General features: G+C 45.5%; 2 protein-coding genes and 1 pseudogene across 2 annotated transcripts; 1 reads left to right on the plus strand and 2 right to left on the minus strand.

The window, feature by feature from the left end:
- Nucleotides 1-1,546: 1,546 nt before the first annotated feature.
- LOC149099736 (uncharacterized) lies at nucleotides 1,547-2,707 on the minus strand (annotated as a pseudogene).
- Nucleotides 2,708-7,491: 4,784 nt separating this feature from the next.
- LOC149099737 (uncharacterized) lies at nucleotides 7,492-11,130 on the plus strand. The gene has a single exon (XM_089278266.1). It carries the CDS (start codon nucleotides 8,588-8,590, stop codon nucleotides 10,187-10,189), a length of 1,602 nt encoding a protein of 533 aa, XP_089134392.1. The 5' UTR covers nucleotides 7,492-8,587; the 3' UTR covers nucleotides 10,190-11,130.
- A 2,835-nt stretch (nucleotides 11,131-13,965) lies between these two features.
- LOC149099738 (uncharacterized) lies at nucleotides 13,966-15,299 on the minus strand. The gene has a single exon (XM_089278267.1). The coding sequence runs from the start codon at nucleotides 15,214-15,216 to the stop codon at nucleotides 13,966-13,968; it is 1,251 nt and encodes a 416-aa protein (XP_089134393.1). The 5' UTR covers nucleotides 15,217-15,299.
- Between the last annotated feature and the right edge of the window lie 766 nt (nucleotides 15,300-16,065).

Genomic DNA, 16,065 nt, shown 5'->3' on the forward strand with positions numbered 1-16,065 from the left:
TTTTGAATAATAAGCCCCTAAAGCTGAAACTAAGGGTGCTTTTAGCAGGTCATACTGTTATATGGTAACCTATTGTGTCACAAAAATGATGACATGTTCACCAATGATTGGGCAGTTTTTTGATCTCATGAATGTAGCATCACATGATAAAGAGTGGTGATACTGACCCATCAAAATCTGGGTGCTGGAAACTGTTTTGAGCCACTTTAATTCATGATAAGAGTGATTTTTAATTGAGTGTTGTGAAAGCAAAGGCAAAGTAATATTTTAAAAACTCTACTTAATCACAAAGGACACAGAAAATACAATGAACCAATGAAAACTCACAGTAATTGCATACAGCTGAAATGAAGGGTGGGAAAATGTGTGCAAGTAAGTCACGATTGCTATTGATTTTAGCTGTCTGGATGAAAAAGTGGCGAGAGAGTTTTAAGCCAACCGAGTAGCTTGGTTGATGCAAAACCAATTACTTTTCGACACTCAAAGATTTCTCATTCATTTCAGTGGTTTTTACTAGGATATGGGCTTTTTGGTAAAAAGTCAGACTTGCATCAAAGGCAGTAAAAATTATATTTTTCTTCACCAATATTTCTTCCTTCTCCCTTTCCCCACTCATCCTTTCAGTTTGTCTTCCCTTTGTGTTTGTGATTCCTTAGGATGTCTGCCATACAATCCATTTATAAGAAAAAAAAAAAAGTTTTCTGCGTGTAAGATTTGTTGAGTTTCTGGAGTTGACATTCTGCAGATTTCACTTAAAAGTAACTAAATATGATTTAATTGTAGAGATAAAAAGAAATGGTCAACAAATGCCCCAGAATGTGAGGGATCCATTTTCTCCAAGAAGTTCACCAGAAAGTACTGTAATCAGGTTGTGACATGAAGTGATTCCCTACTGAAAATATAATAGTTCGAAAGTGCATGTACATGAAAATGATCTTGAAAAAAATAAATGCATGAGAAAAAAAGAAAGTATGTTTAAGCAGTCTACAAATTTATTTTTTTTCTTTTCGTTTCTTTTCTCCCTCCTTCTCCAGTTGCTCCTCTAACTCTTGCCTCCGTTTCAACACATCCTCTTCCTCTTTTAGTAATTCTTCTGAGTTTCTGAAATGAAACGTTTATTTTTTGGGAAGAAAGCTTAAAACTCTAAATGATTGGATGAGCAAAACAGATTTGAAAGAAAATTACCTCTTTCTCTCCTCTGATGGAAACACAACTCCTTGAGCTTGAAAGCTTCCCGTCCAAGTTTTCTGGAGTTTTAACATCAACGCAATGCCACTTCAAGGTTGCAGGACTTTTAATCAGTTGGTATGTTTAAATTGAATTTCAAAAAATTTTATAATGAAAATACTTGTAAATCCTACACTACCTTAGTTGCCTTTGTGGCTGCCTGTCCAACATCTTGCAACACCAACTTTGCCGGGAAGTCCGTGTCCGCGCAGAACTTTCCTGCACTTTTCATGTTGGCTGAAGAAATGTCTACGAAGACTGTGGGAGATTGCAGACAATTCATGATTGAGGGAATGTATATTTTGTTCTGGATAATATATCAGATCGAGCTTTTAAGCAACAGTGAATAAATAACCTCAACAAATAATATGACTGTTTCCAATACCAGTAAGTGGTTTGAACTGCTTGAATTGCTGACAGGTTTTCCCGTAGCACAAAGGAGTCGAGATTCCAAGTGAGCGAACGAGTCGCCCCGATGAACACGACCACACTCAATTTCAAACAAAATAGCAGCATGAAATTCTCGTATGGTGGGCCAGGTGAACTGTGTCATAAGGTATATTAAAACCACGAAATGATTGAGACATCTAGTTCGCTCATCAGGAGGAAGGGTTTTTAACTGCAAAATAGAGGCGTACCCAGTAGCGAATTCGGCAAGGGTTAGCTCGTCGTAATTACGATCTTTGGACACATGTGCAAGACTGAGGTAGCTATGAGGCCATAAATGCAGAACAATCACTCGACTAGTAAGTTTTGCAGTCTTTCCTGACAGCAATTTCTTACCTCGGGCGTGTTTCTTGTTGGTGGACGCGACACCCTCATCTTCCGAGTTGCTCGAAGAGAGCCCAAGCTGATCGATTTCAGTGGAAACCATCTCAGTCAAAACCAGGTCAGCACGGAGTTGATTAATGGTCACAGAGGGCTCCCAAGCCACCGCACATCCAGTTGGAACAGTGGAAACTGCGTTGACACGAGCAGTTTGACTCTGTAAATGAGCGTTCCGCTTACGCAGCGCATAAAGCTTGGCCTTCAATTTTGTCACCTCTGCATGAAGTTCTAATTCATTGTTCTCTGCCTTAGCCTGAACAACAGCTGCGGTTAACTCGGTGATCTCGTCTTGTGAACCATTTGGTCCTTTGTTCTGAGCGAGAGGTGTAGAAGACTGACCAGAAGGATTTCCAGTACTGGTACCAGGCGGTGCCGTTTTTTGCGGAAAGTCGAAACTGTCATGAAATTCTTCATTCTCATCCAACTTGTCAGCAGCATTCATAGCCGCATAATCATGAGAAGGAAGCAATCGTAAATTATACTGAGTCATGATAACTAAGAGATGAAAAGACGATTTATGTGAAATACATAATACTGAATGAAATAAATGGCATGTGAACCGAACATGAACAAAGTGAAAATGAGCCACTGAAGCCCCTGAAATACGAGATCTACATCATGTGACCCACTCTGTTAAACTCGGGAAATTAACTATTTTGAGTTCCCCAAAATAAAACAATGAAGCTGCTACACACCTCAAATCTTGAGTGCCAAGTGGCTGTTAAAGACTTCTGTGCTGCCCTTCAGACCCTAAGAGATGATGTTAACTCTCTCCCAGTAAGATCCTTAAGACTTTTTAAATATTTTTGAATAGAGCTTTATTTTTATGGCCAGTATTGTTCTGTATGCTATATATTTCATGAATGTGGCTGATTTTATTGATGATTTTAACGTGTGGTGATAACATTAAAGATACTAAAAAAATTATCTCCCAGAGTATACATGGGTTATTCTATAATCAGTGGCTGACCTCAAGATTTTGTAATAAGAATTCTTTTTGAATTAATCTATATAAATTAGCTAGTAATTTCAATATATTGTAAAATCATCATGGATGTCTAATAGCATGTACCAAATTTTTAAACAGAACCTTTTTTCTTAACTTAAGGTTCTTATTAGTCATAACATTAAAGTATCCACTTACTTTTAATGAAACATGAATGTGATGTTAATTTTTCAAAGACATGATTTTTCATTTATTTAATATATATTCTTATATTGCTTGGTTGGTTTTAAGAACCAAAGAAAGCTATATCCAGTGGCCATAGACAGTCTGGAAGAATTAAGGTTTGTACTTAGCAATTTGCTTTCCTTCATACTATCTTTACAATAAAAGCTACGTGACCAAGCAAAATAGTTGTCCATGAGTTGATTAGTCCTAATTATAGCAGAGACTTCAATGTGCATGCTCAAGTTGCCAGTGGCATATAAATGTATTCTTCCATCATTTACAATTAATGGAGGTATCAGGTTGTCTTGAACCCCAGAATGGAACCATCAGTAATATAGAATTTTCCATCTAGAGTACATAATGGTGTATATATTATTTTTTTTAGAATATATCGCCATAAACTGGGCACTCTGAACTTTACAACAAGTGCAGCTAGTAGCCATGTTGATGCTATTGATTGCCCTGCTTGTACCAAGGTACAGTATGTACAGTAGTACCCAGGAAAAGTCTAGATACCACACTGATTTGCAAATGATCTGTCATTAGTAGATGCATGTAGAAAGAAGGCACAAATTTATTAAAGTGGAGTAGCAAAATTTGATTTCTTTGCAAATATATCTAGGTGGTTTTTGGTGTTTGCAGATTATTATATTTTACCTTGCAACTTAAATTGCAATCGAAGTACAGTCATGTATTAATTTGCAAAGTGTTGTAAACAATGTCAATGGTTATATTGTCCTTTTACTAGGTTATGTTTCCATTTCCTTAGGTATTGAATTAATCCAAACTGTATGATAGATGTTTGTAACTTTTCACTCCAAATATTAATTGTTGTCTGGCTTTTGTATTTAACTTACCTGTCCGATTAAGACTAGACTTTCCTTTTTTACTGCTTATTTGCTCTAATATGTTATAGACTATATTGTTAATTGTTTATTCCTCAGAATCAGGGTACTTCAATTGAATCAATGGATGTACTGTTCATTGGTCGAAAAAAGTCAGCAGGCAGAAGCGTGCGAAATCCTCTCTTTGGAACAGTAGTATTTGATGATGACTCAAAAGTGGAAGAGTTTGTTCAGCAACACCCAACAACTAGGAAAGCAAATGAGGTCTGTAGATACCATCACCTGCAATAAGATATCAAACAATATGAACATAGTTGGCCTTACTTTCTATATTGCTATATAATACATTTGAAAATACTGTGCTTATAAATTTAATGTGATGAGTAAAATGTTATTGTGCATGTGCTCGTATACCTAACACTGTGTCCCTAGAGGCTATAAATGCATATTTAATTGCAAATGCAATTAGCCATAATGTTCTTTTCAGTGTGTTTCATATGTTCACACAAGATGTATGTTGTTTAACCATGCTAGGCATGTAGTGAATTTCTTGCTGGGGATGCACTTCGTTCAAGATCTCAATATTCTCCTCTCAGTGAAACTGCAATATTTGGCAGAGCCTGTCATCATGAGTTTCCTAAAAAATTATCAACATGAAACATGGTGAAAGGTAATGATTGTGGTATTTAAATAAAAATAGCTTTAACTCACCAAGTTGGAGGTCCATTATTTACATTAAATAGATTTTGTTAATTTTTTTCCTCTTTGTGCTTTACAGGCCAATCGTGAAGCAAACAGGCCCTGAATGAAAGGTGAAAAAGGATTCAAAATTTAACGATTATAGTCAGATAGTTATTGTATCTTGGGATCCACTGTGTGACTGATGGGTTCAGGAAAATCTTTTAAATAGGTCACGCTAATGAAATGCAGAGCACCCTTTAATTACATGTTTTGATCTTTTGGATAGATCCAAGTTATGGTACACATGTTGGTAAATGGAACCTATCGTAGCTCTTTCGATCTACCAATTGCAGGTTGTACATACTGCCTGTCACTAAAAACGTGTTCTTTTGGAAACTTACTATCCTCAGACTTGCCTATCCAGTTTGGATTTTGAACAATCTGCTGGATGAGACAGATGATAAGTCTATTGATGTGTATGTACTTTATGACATTGCATGCCCCCTGGACACTCATATAGAGGTATTTTGAACATGATGTTCTCATATGGAGTATTACATTTATGTTTCTAAATTCACTCACTGATATAATAACCACTCTCTAGGCCCAGGGGAGAGATGACATCTTACAGTGTGTAAAGTTACCCACTCCCATTTTCCACAGCTAGGGCCGCAAAGCAAAATGTCAGGTTAAGTATTTTCAGTTAAAATATAATGTTTCAGGTTGTTTTGTCTGTTTCTTAAGTTGGGTTTTGTTTGGTGTGTATTCTATTCTGCACTTTATCCTGCAACCAAAGTAAACCTTTTGGGTTGATAATTAATAATCTGTGGTACAGTGAACTTAAATAATCAGTAGTATAGTGGGAGGTAAACAAATACCATTTCGCAGAGGGGGCTTTATTTTACCTTATAACAGCCCCCACATTCAAGTCCGGCCCTCACAGGCTCGGGCCGGATGAAGCTGGGGGCTGTGAAACGGTTAAATGCAGCCCCCTCTTTGAAATAGTATTTGTTTACCTCCCACTATACTACTAACAACAGAGGAACCCCCGCGCAGCGCAAAGCCACGCAAGGCGGCCGCGGCTACAGGAAAGAACGGAAAGAACCGGTTTTGACGGGTTTCAACCGCCCCTCGCGGGGGAGTGCGGTATGTTAGAAACGCGCGAGCCCGGGGTGTTATACCACCAGAGCCGGGATGGAACAAGCGCCAAACAAGTGCAGGTGGCTGAAGCGGGGCCGGAAAGAAAGCTGCAGAAAGCGCTGTTACGGGGCGTACTGAGGCCAGCACAACTACCAGCTGAAGAAAGGAATGAAAGAGCCAGAGCCGTGCAGAGGCTGCGGGATCGGTCTTCTATGCGACTACCGACTGTGCAGCCAGTGCGGTGGGGGCGCGCTAAAAACGAGGCTTTACCGCAAAAAAGAAAAAGCAAAAAAAGATTTTCAGTTTGTTTTGCTGGAGCTGCAAGAAAGAAACACACCAGTTAGAGAAAGGTGACTGTCATCATATCCCAGGAGCCATGTCTTCCAGCATTCAAAAAAGACTGGAAGAAGAACTCGCAAAAATTGACCCGGCAGTATTGCGTTATTTTGATGAGCTTCTTGCAGAAAGCCCGCCAGCGGTAAGAAAGGTTGTCGGGAACGTGCTGGATGAACCGATTTCTCAAGAAATGCAGGCGCGTCTGCAAAAGACGCTTGTTCCGAATTCTTACAAGCCAAGAGCCCCTCCACGCCAAAGAAGGCAAAGAGAAGTGCAAGCGCTTCTGAGGGAGTACGACCCCTTTCCTGCGCGGAGAATTCGAACAGCGACAGATTACCAGAGAGAGATTCTGGATCTGTACGACGATAAAGAGAAAGAGGGGGAAGAAGAGACAACAGGCCGGTGTTTCATAAGATGGCACTTAATCAGGTGTCTGGGGAGAAACCTCACGCCAGTGTTCATGGCGAAGATACGCGAAAGAGTAAGCATGTCATTCTATCTTCGGCACGTTTTCGGGTACCAGTTGTGGAACATTGAGGACAGAATGGTAATCGTGTACTATTCGAACCCCAAGGGCTCACAGTGGTATAACAAACTAGAAGACACAGAAAAATGGCTCAACACCTGGGAAGAAGAGCGTCTCGACAACGAAAGAGTTGAAAGGCCCAACACGAAGTGGGCTTTCAAAGGCTTTTTCAACGTTGATGTGAAAGTTGTGCTCGACAGGCAGCCGTTGGTGGGAACAGGGCCATTGCCTGACTGGCTGCGCAACCTTGCCCATAGCCGGGCGATGATGGCGTTGGACACGTAGAGACAACCTGTGCCTTTGGCGGTGTCTGGCTGTGCACCGAGGGGCGCACACGGACCGTTGCACAAAACAAGCTCGAAGCCTGGCCCAGAGTTTTTGCAAACTCAAAGTCATTCCACCAAACTTCAGAAAAACGTCTCTGGACAAGCTCGACAAGGTGGAAATCCATCTGAACGAGGGCTTGCCCGTTGCATCTTGCTTGGGAATTTGCATCTACGAGCCTGAGCGTTTGGAAGACGGCGAAGTGGTATCGCATCTCAGAAAAAACCCGAACCCCAAACTAAAAAACCTTTTGACGATAGGTGTCTATGAAGAGCACGCTTTCTTGATCAAAGACATCGCGAAGCTAGCAAAAACTTATGCATGCACCCATTGCGGGCAGAGGTTCACAAATTCATGGAATCTGCAACGTCACCATGAAACCTACAGCACGGGAGAAACGGTGATCTGGTGCCCGGGGACAAAAGTGGAAGCGCCCCTGACAACCTTCGAGAAAGTGATGTACCCCCCAAAGGGCTCAGCATCAAAACAAGTGATCCTGTGGCTGGAGCGAGAAGCGAAGCGGAAGGGAAGCCACATCCACCACGCAATGTGCGGGCACGGGGGAGAGAGATGGCTGGAGAGGGACAACGTAAGCGGGAAAATGAAAGCCTCGCCTGTTGACGGCTACAATCCCGAAACAAAGACGGTGTTCCAGTACCACGGATGCCCCAAATGTTATCCAAACTGACAAGAGGTCCTGGCAAGCGGAAAAACGGCAAAACAGCTGTACGAAGACACGGTGAAACGAACGGCCTCACTGCGCAACAGAGGCTACAGAGTAATCGAGGCCTGGAGTTGCGAAGTCAGGTTTCTCAAAGGAGAACTGCTGAGGAAGCAAACGCAAACATACCCGCACGCGATCTTTTACGATTTCTAGGCGTACGGAGATGCGAATCAGCGGAAAGAGCCGACAGGTGCGTTGACGATAGAAAGCGCGCACGTGTCGATCTCAGTGAGCATAGGCGACACATTGGACAGAGAGCCGACGCACATATGCGAAAAAAACCCAGCGGAGCTGATAAGCAAGTTCATGAAAGAGCTGCAGCGCCGCGAGAAAAACATCGGGGACAGGGTGAGAGAGGAGTTTTTGCCAAAAGACCAGCAGAAAAAATGTACGAATGGTGCAACGAGATCCCTGTGGTGGGCTTCAACTCAGGCGCGTACGACTTAAATCTGATAAAAAGCCATTTCGCGAGCGCAGTGGCTGAAGAAAACAAAAAGTGAAAGTGGCGAAGAAGGGGAACAAAACAATGTTCCTGCTGATCAGCAGGGCGTTTCCTGGACATCATAAACTATCTGGGCCCGGGCACGAGCTACGAGAAATGGGTGAAAGCATACGGAAGCGAAGCAGCGAAAGCGTGGTTCCCATACGAATGGTTCGACGGGCCGGAAAAGCTTGACTACCCAGGGCTCCCAGAATACGAGGCATGGTATTCGAAGCTGAAAGGTGGATACGTTCTCACGAAGAAGGAGTGGGAGGAGTGTCAGCGGGTGTTCAAAGAAAAGGGGATGCGGACTTTCGCAGACTGGCTGCGTTACTACAACAATCTTGATGTTGCACCGGGCCTCGAGACGCTGGAAAAGATGAAAAGCTTCTACACAGAGAGAGGAATAGACATCCTGAAAGATGCTGTAAGCCTGCCAGGAGTCAGCATGCATTATGTGCTCCGGGGGGCAATAGAGCGCGGAGCAGATCTGTATTGCCCCGGCAGAGAGGAATACGGAATGCTAAAAACGGCAATTGTGGGTGGGCCGAGCCTGGTTTTCACAAGGTACCACGAAGCGCGCATGACGGGGATAAGGGAGCATCAGTTAGAAGAACTCCGTCTGTGCAAAAAGATTTTGGGCTACGACGTGAACGCTCTCTATCCCTCAACGATGCTGAGAGCAATGCCGTGTGGAAGGGGGAGTGTAAAAAATTACAGCGAAGGCCGCCAAGAAGAAGAGGCCGAAGTTTTGGTGGAACGGCTGAAATATGGAGAGTGGTTCAGTTTCGCGGAAGTGGACATCGAGATTCCGAAAAAGTTGTGGCCAAAGTTCGAAGAGATGTGCCCTTTCTTTCACAACAAAACCGTTCCGGCCGAAGCTGTGCCGGAGCACATGAAAGAATACTTGGCGAAAACGAGCAGAAAGCGTGGAGATGGAAAAAAGCTTGCGGGGGCACTGTCAGCAGAAAGGATGCTGGTGTACGCGCCACTCCTGCAGTGGTACGTAGACCATGGGGCAGTTGTGAAGAAAGTTTACAGAACAATTGACTACAACCCGGGCAAACCATTCACGTGGTTCATAGAGCAAGTGACTGAGGCTCGCCGGACAGGAGACGTGGACAGAAGCAAGGTGCAGCTGGCAGAAGTGTTCAAACTGCTGGGAAACAGCGCATACGGGAAGTTCATCGAAGCGCTGGAGCGGCAAAGGAACGTGATATACACGAAAGACGAGAAGGTAGTCGACAGAGCACTGCGGAGTGCGTATTTCGAAGACCTCAACGAGATCGGGGAGGCTTACGAGCTAGAAAGCCGGAAGCCTCGGGTGACAATAAGGCGGCCGTTCCAGATCGGAACCGCTGTCTACCAGCTTGCGAAGCTGCGGATGCTGGAATTTTACTACGACTTTCTCGACAAGTATGTCGACAGAAGAGATTTCGAGCTGATCCAGATGGACACGGACAGCAACTACATGGCGATCTCGGGCGAGAGGCTCGAGGACGTCGTCCGGCCAGAGATGAAGGCGGAATTCGAAGCGGAAAAAAGAAAATGGCTGGCTTGGGACAAGTGGAGCGGCCGGACACCAGGCCTCTTCAAACTTGAGTTTGAGGGCAGCCGGATGATCACGCTCAGCTCGAAGTGCTATTTCGCCGACGAAGGGGAGGTGGGTGAAAAAAAGAAGTTCAGCATGAAGGGGGTGTCGAAAACGCAGAGTGAGCTGACTTGGGGGCAGTTCAAGAAAGCGTTGGAAGGAAGCAGGGACATGGCCACAAACCGAGGTTTCAGGATGCGGGACGGGAAGATGGTCACATACGAGCAGGACAAGCTGGGTCTAAGTGCGTATTACGACAAGCGGTGGGTGCTGCCCGACGGGATACACACCGAACCAATCGAATATCACATCTAGTTCACATCAGCGGGAGGAAGAGTAGTGTTCGGAGGAACAAGCAGCAACTCTTCGCGCACGAAGCTGCGCTCGGGCCCATCACGCAGATAGTAGAGAACGGGCTGATCGGGTTTGATGAAAGACCTTTCAATGTTGTAAACTTTCAAAGACCAGATTGGATCCGTGGCTCTTTGCAGGCCCCCTTCAAGCTCGCCAGGCTGGTAGAGATAACGAACTTGGACAAGAGAGGGGAGGATTTTTTCGCATTTTCCAACAGGCCTCGTGTAAGGTGTCGACGGCCTTGCGTAAACAGCTTTTTCTTTGATGGCGACGGCGGGTTTCATGCCGATAAGGCTTGTGACTGCGTTGTTCAGAGCCGAAACAACTTCAGGAAGTCTTTTCACCCAGGCAGTGGACCGGGAGAAGCATCTCTTCGGCGTACTGGTGCCCGAACAATGGCTCAGCCAGAGTGCGGTTGAAACGTTCGACAATGGCCTGGTCGCGGTGAATGTTAACGTGCCCGCGCCGGATAAAGGTTTGGTGCTTGTCCATCTCTTTGGTGACGGGGCTCATAAATTCGCACCCGGGGTCAACCTGCAGCATTTCGGGCCATTTGAGAGGCGAGCGCTTCTAAATCTTCTGAAAGGCTAGCGCGACCTCATCAGAATTTTTGGAAGTCAGGGGTTTGGCCTCTTTGAAGCGGCTGGCCACGTCGACAACGGTCAGCACGTATTTGAAAACTTTGCGGCCGCGCGGGAGCTTGTCGTGCGGCAGGAAAAGGTCAGCCTGATGGACCCTGTTGGGCGTGGGAACGTCGAATTTCGGCGAAGGAATCCGCTTCGGCGCAGGGAGGTATATCTGCCAGAGCGCTTCCCTGATCAGCCACTTTTTTGCGGCTTCTTCAGGTACCTTGGCAGCCTCGGCCAATTTTTTGATCGCGGCTATGCCTTTCCAGTAGCCCCCGGGGCTGTAGTAAATCTTTGCGAGTTTCGCGTCCATACGAGTAAGGTGTAAAAAAGTTTAAAGGAACCGGAAGGCCGCGTAGCCCAGAGCGAGCGCCCCGGTGCCAACGAACGCGATTTCGCCATTTTTCTGATGCTCGCTCGGCTGATAGAAATCTGAGAACTTCGGCTCCTTGGGGGGCACCATCTGTTCGTCAGGATGCACCTGGCTGTAGAGTTTGAAGGCGTAGTCCGTGTTGGTCATGTTCTGCCTGGCCTGCTCCTTTGTTTGCACGTTGGTCGCGATCCAGTCGAGAAGCTGTGTTCAGTCACGCGTGTATTTGGCGTAAGCGGCTTGATAATCTTCGAGAGCCTTGTTGTGGTGCTTTTTTTCTTCAAGCGCGGCTTTGCCGCCCCCGCCGAGCGCCTTCGCCAGATAATTACCGCCAATAAAAGCTGTGGTGTTCAACACAGCCCCGCCAATCATGATAGCGATGCTCGCCATGGTATACATTATCTGAAGATTTTTTCAAATGCTGGCGGGGAGGATTTTCTGGTCCTCAAGGTACCCTTTTAGCACAATGCTGCCCGCCACGATGACGGTGAACTTGATGTAATTCATAAAGCTGCTGCTGGGATCAGAAGTGAAATTCTCTTTCACAACCTTTTTCGCCGCCCAGCCGATGCCCGCGGCTAATCCAGTGATAGTTGCAGCGTCAACGACGGTCTTGACAAGCTTGTTGTCTGACATGGCGCTCTTGATATAAAGAAAGAGCGAAAGTTTAAAACAAAATTAATCTGTCTTCCCCGCGTCCTTTTCTGCGCACTTGGCACAAAACGCCTCTTCTTCTTCTTCTTCTTCTTCTGCAACTTCGCTGCCAAAGGCTTCTTTCAAAAGCTCTGCGGTAAAGAGAATGGCATCTTTGTTAAAGAGGTACAACACCCTCAAGATAGTACAAAAGGTGAAGAAAGAGACGAGAAACTTGGCAACATCAACTTTGACCATGTTGATATGAATCACGCGCAAGCATTTAAATCATTTTTTTTAATCCTCTTGGCCGTGTATCGCGAGCAGGTTTTGGCTTGACACTCGCAGGCTCAGAAGCGGGTAAGGCGTGGGCTTCGGCGTTCTAATTTTGTCTAATGCGGCGTTGGCCATAGCCATGAGCTCTTCACGCTTGTAATAGAGCCCGCCCAGGGAAACGCCAATGCCGCCAATACCAATCCATTGGTTGGTGCTGAGGCCAAAAAGGCCGCCGCTCTTTGGGCTTTCACCTTCTGTAGACGCGGCTGGCTTAGGGGCCGCTGTGGCGGCTTTCGCTTGCTTTTCTGCGTAATAAGCCTCGGCCGCTTTCTTCTGTTCTTCTCGGGCCAGACGACTTCTTTCGGCAACCATTTTTCCGGCGGCCACACACTTGGGGTTTTTTACTCTCTGCGTGGTTGCAGCCTGAGTCGTCGCTTGCCGTGTGGTATCAGCGGCAGGCGCTGCCTTGGTCTCTACCTGAGGCGCAGTGACGGCGGCAGGCACGCTCTCGGATTGTTCGGTTGACATTGAAGCGAACCGTATTATAAGCAAATGAAAAAAGTTCAAATGTTAACAATTGTCAGCAAGACCTCCGCATTTGTTGATGAATGGTGACCCTTTATTCTGCAGTTGCTGAGCCGAGTACTTCATCAACGCCCTCAAGCAGATTGCCTTGTTCATCGCGAGAAGGGTGCCTCGGCTCCTTCAACTGTGGACTAAAATCAACATGTTTCGTGGTGATCAGCGCCACGTTGGCCACGGCAAGAAACCGGCCGCACTTCAAAGAAAGGTTGCCGGCCAGATTGGAGAGCTCTTTGTTGAAGATGTAGTCATTTCTAAGCTCTTCTTGGTAAGCCCCGATGTCTTTGATTTTGACGGCCATTCCGACCGCTTTGGTTGCAAGAAAAATGAAGCTGTCGATCAGGCTTTCCGTCGTCTTCGAGCCCACGTACGTCTCGTAGCATTTGGCGAATTTCTCGACCTCCTTGTCGCTCAGGCGCTTCACCTTCTCGTGGGTCAGCTGCACTCCGATAGTCTCTTTGGCTTTGCCTGTGGACACGAGCACGGCCAGCTGCTCGCAAAGAGCAGGAATGTCAGGAGCGGTTGGAACAAGGCCGCCTGCAAGACCACTCGACGGTGTGGGCTCCGTTTCAATAAGGTTCATAACATCTGCTAACGCGTCTTCTGCAGACATTGTGGAAGGTTATATACAGCTCGCATTTTTTTATTCAAATAACTTTACCCCGTACAGGTGGCGAAGCGCGAACACAAGATAAGAGAACTTTCGCTCTTTCAGCTTTGAAATCAATCCTCTGTACTCATCCGAGGAGAGCTCGCCGGCGTAATCGTCAAAGATGGCTTTCATTGTCCTGGCCGAGGGGGTGTAAAAGAGGACGATCGCCGCCACGTTCTCCCAGAAGGAAGCTGTTATTCCGGTCAACTTCTGGGTCAGCACCCACACGCTGATGCCGATATGTCGTGCAGAAAAGGCTAGATTCACCAGCTCGCCTGTGCGCCCTTTCACTTCTTTGGAGGCCACGCAGTTGTCGAGAATTATGAGCGTGTTGGTGCCCTCGGAAAGCCATCTCACAAGCTTCAACCAGCTTTCCACATCGTGCTGCTCACAGACTATCACATCCATTCTCAGATCGTTTTCGCCAAGCCGGTGGTAGGTCCTGTTGTGCGTGAACGTCGGGCAGATGAGCACGATATAGTCAAACTTGCCGCGGAAAGGGCCGTAGAGCTGGTCCACAATGAACCTCGATTTGCCTGAATTGGTCGGCCCCACGATGAGAGCGTTGAAGGGTATCTTGCTTGGGTCCATGTTCTATTCAATTCTGTACAGATTCCAGCTGTCTTTCCATAATGTTGAACTGGGAGTCGGAGATGACGAATACGTGGCAGTTCACGTTGCCTGAGCCTTCGGCTTTCCTCTCGATTTCCAGCTGGACCCCGTCTGTACTGTTCACAATGCGCTTGCCACTTCCATGAATGTCTTGGTCCGCCATGGAGCGCATATCAATCAGAAGCCCGAAATTGTCTCCGGTGTAAAACTTTGTCACATCCATGTGCTCGGTTTTATTTTTTTCCTTCATGAAGAAGCGTTGGGCCTCTTCCCACATGTCCTTGCCTTCGACGCTGTTGTTGTAAATCATGTTGGGCAAGCCGTTGATTGTGACGCTGACTTTCGTCAGATCCGGGAAGACGTATTTTTCTGAATCTCTCGTGCCATCAGCATACGGCTCTATGAACAGTAGCAGGAGGGCTTTTAGCGACCTTTGTTGGGCATCGATTTTGATGTTCTTCCTCGTGTCGGTGTCTTTTTTGAAGGTCACCACTTGGGAACGCTTCACGTGGTCATAGGCGAACTCTTTTCCGCTGGAGTAAACGCTATGCGCCTCGTCTGCCAGAGTCTTGCTGTGGATCATCTCGTACTCGAGCTGGATGTTGGTCAGCTTGTATTTCAGCTGGGTTGTATCGGAGCCATTGACCACATGTGCAGCTTCAGCCAGGGTTATTTCGAACGAGAGGTCATTGTAAAGGGCCTGGGGGTAGGAAACGCCGTGGTCGGTTAAGACCTGATGGTCCAGCCTGATCCGGTACTTGCTCCTGTACACCTCGTTCAGCTTTTTTTCAGCTTCGACGCCCGAGGTTTCCTTGTCTCCCGCGCCTGAGCAGATCTTGCATAGTTTCTCACTCTGAATCCCTTCGAGGATCCTGTTGTCTCTTTCTTCCTGCGAAAGGAAAAGGTCATCAAAGATTTTGTAGATGCCATAGCCAACCGTGTCATGCAGGGGAGTGCCTCCAAAGTTCATGTGCAGCCTGTCAACAAGCGCTCGCGTGACGTTCTGGACGAGGAAGTTATTGGCGTGCCCTCCAGAAAGGTCGATGTTAAAGACAAGCGCTAGCAAGCCCGGCACCAGAACCTCGTTCGCGTTCAGCTTGGAAACGCGAACGTACAGAGTATCGCCGGGGTTGGCTTCAGTGCGGGAAAAGGTGATCCGCTTGACCGCACGCTCGGCCTGCATGCCTTGTAAGGTTTTTTTGCTGTACGTCGCGCGAAGGTTCTCTGGAACTGACATTGTATTAGCCGCCGGCGATAATTTAAATCTCTATCCATGAGACACTGGTGACACTTTTATTGAAAAGGAAGGAAGAAAGAGTCAGTGGCAGATGGCTCTAAAAATCGGTACAAGTGGTAATAATGCTTTCTTATTAGGGGGCAGTCAAGCAACAAATATATTTATATTTAGGTAATAGGGTATTTTGAACATACTCTTAATGGCATTTTTTGTGCAGGTGTTAATTTCCAATTTTTTTCTTTCCATGGGGAGAGGGTAAGCTCCTGTTTTTGAGAGAGATGTAAAAGAGCTATTTTATTTGTAATTTACAAACAAATTACCTTGTGCTTTCTTTTCTCGTGTCAAACCAGAATGCCCTTTGTACATAAGGTAACTTCTCTTCCATAACCTCCTGCACATTAAACTCTGTACATTCTTCATTTGTAAATTACTACAATGTTGTAATATTGAAGTTCTTCTACATTACTGGCATGGACAGCCATCAGGAACTTCTTGAATTCTGTTTCTTGAGTATTCTGTTTGCAACAAAAAATATCACGGATTTTTGTCTACACTACATGTAAACTAAAGTTTTAAATTTATGATTTTGTATTCTAAATAAATTTTTTTCATCTAAATTTACTCTAACTTCAACCGATAATGTTTGAGTTCAGTAAGGGAAGAAGTTAACTACATTTCATATTAAAATGAATGAGTATGATTTAATGTTCAAGTATTTTTATTAAATAAAGCAACAGCACACCCCAACTTGTGTCACAGTTTTGTGAGACAAAAGGGTCTATTGATCGATACTTGAAGTTTACCAGTGCCACCACTATTCAAAGAATGCTCACCAGAAGAAACGCACTC

The sequence above is a fragment of the Orbicella faveolata genome, unplaced genomic scaffold, assembly GCF_042242905.1.
Source record: "Orbicella faveolata isolate gen_17 unplaced genomic scaffold, um_ofav_v1 contig_46, whole genome shotgun sequence".
In the NCBI taxonomy this organism is placed as follows: domain Eukaryota; kingdom Metazoa; phylum Cnidaria; class Anthozoa; order Scleractinia; family Merulinidae; genus Orbicella; species Orbicella faveolata.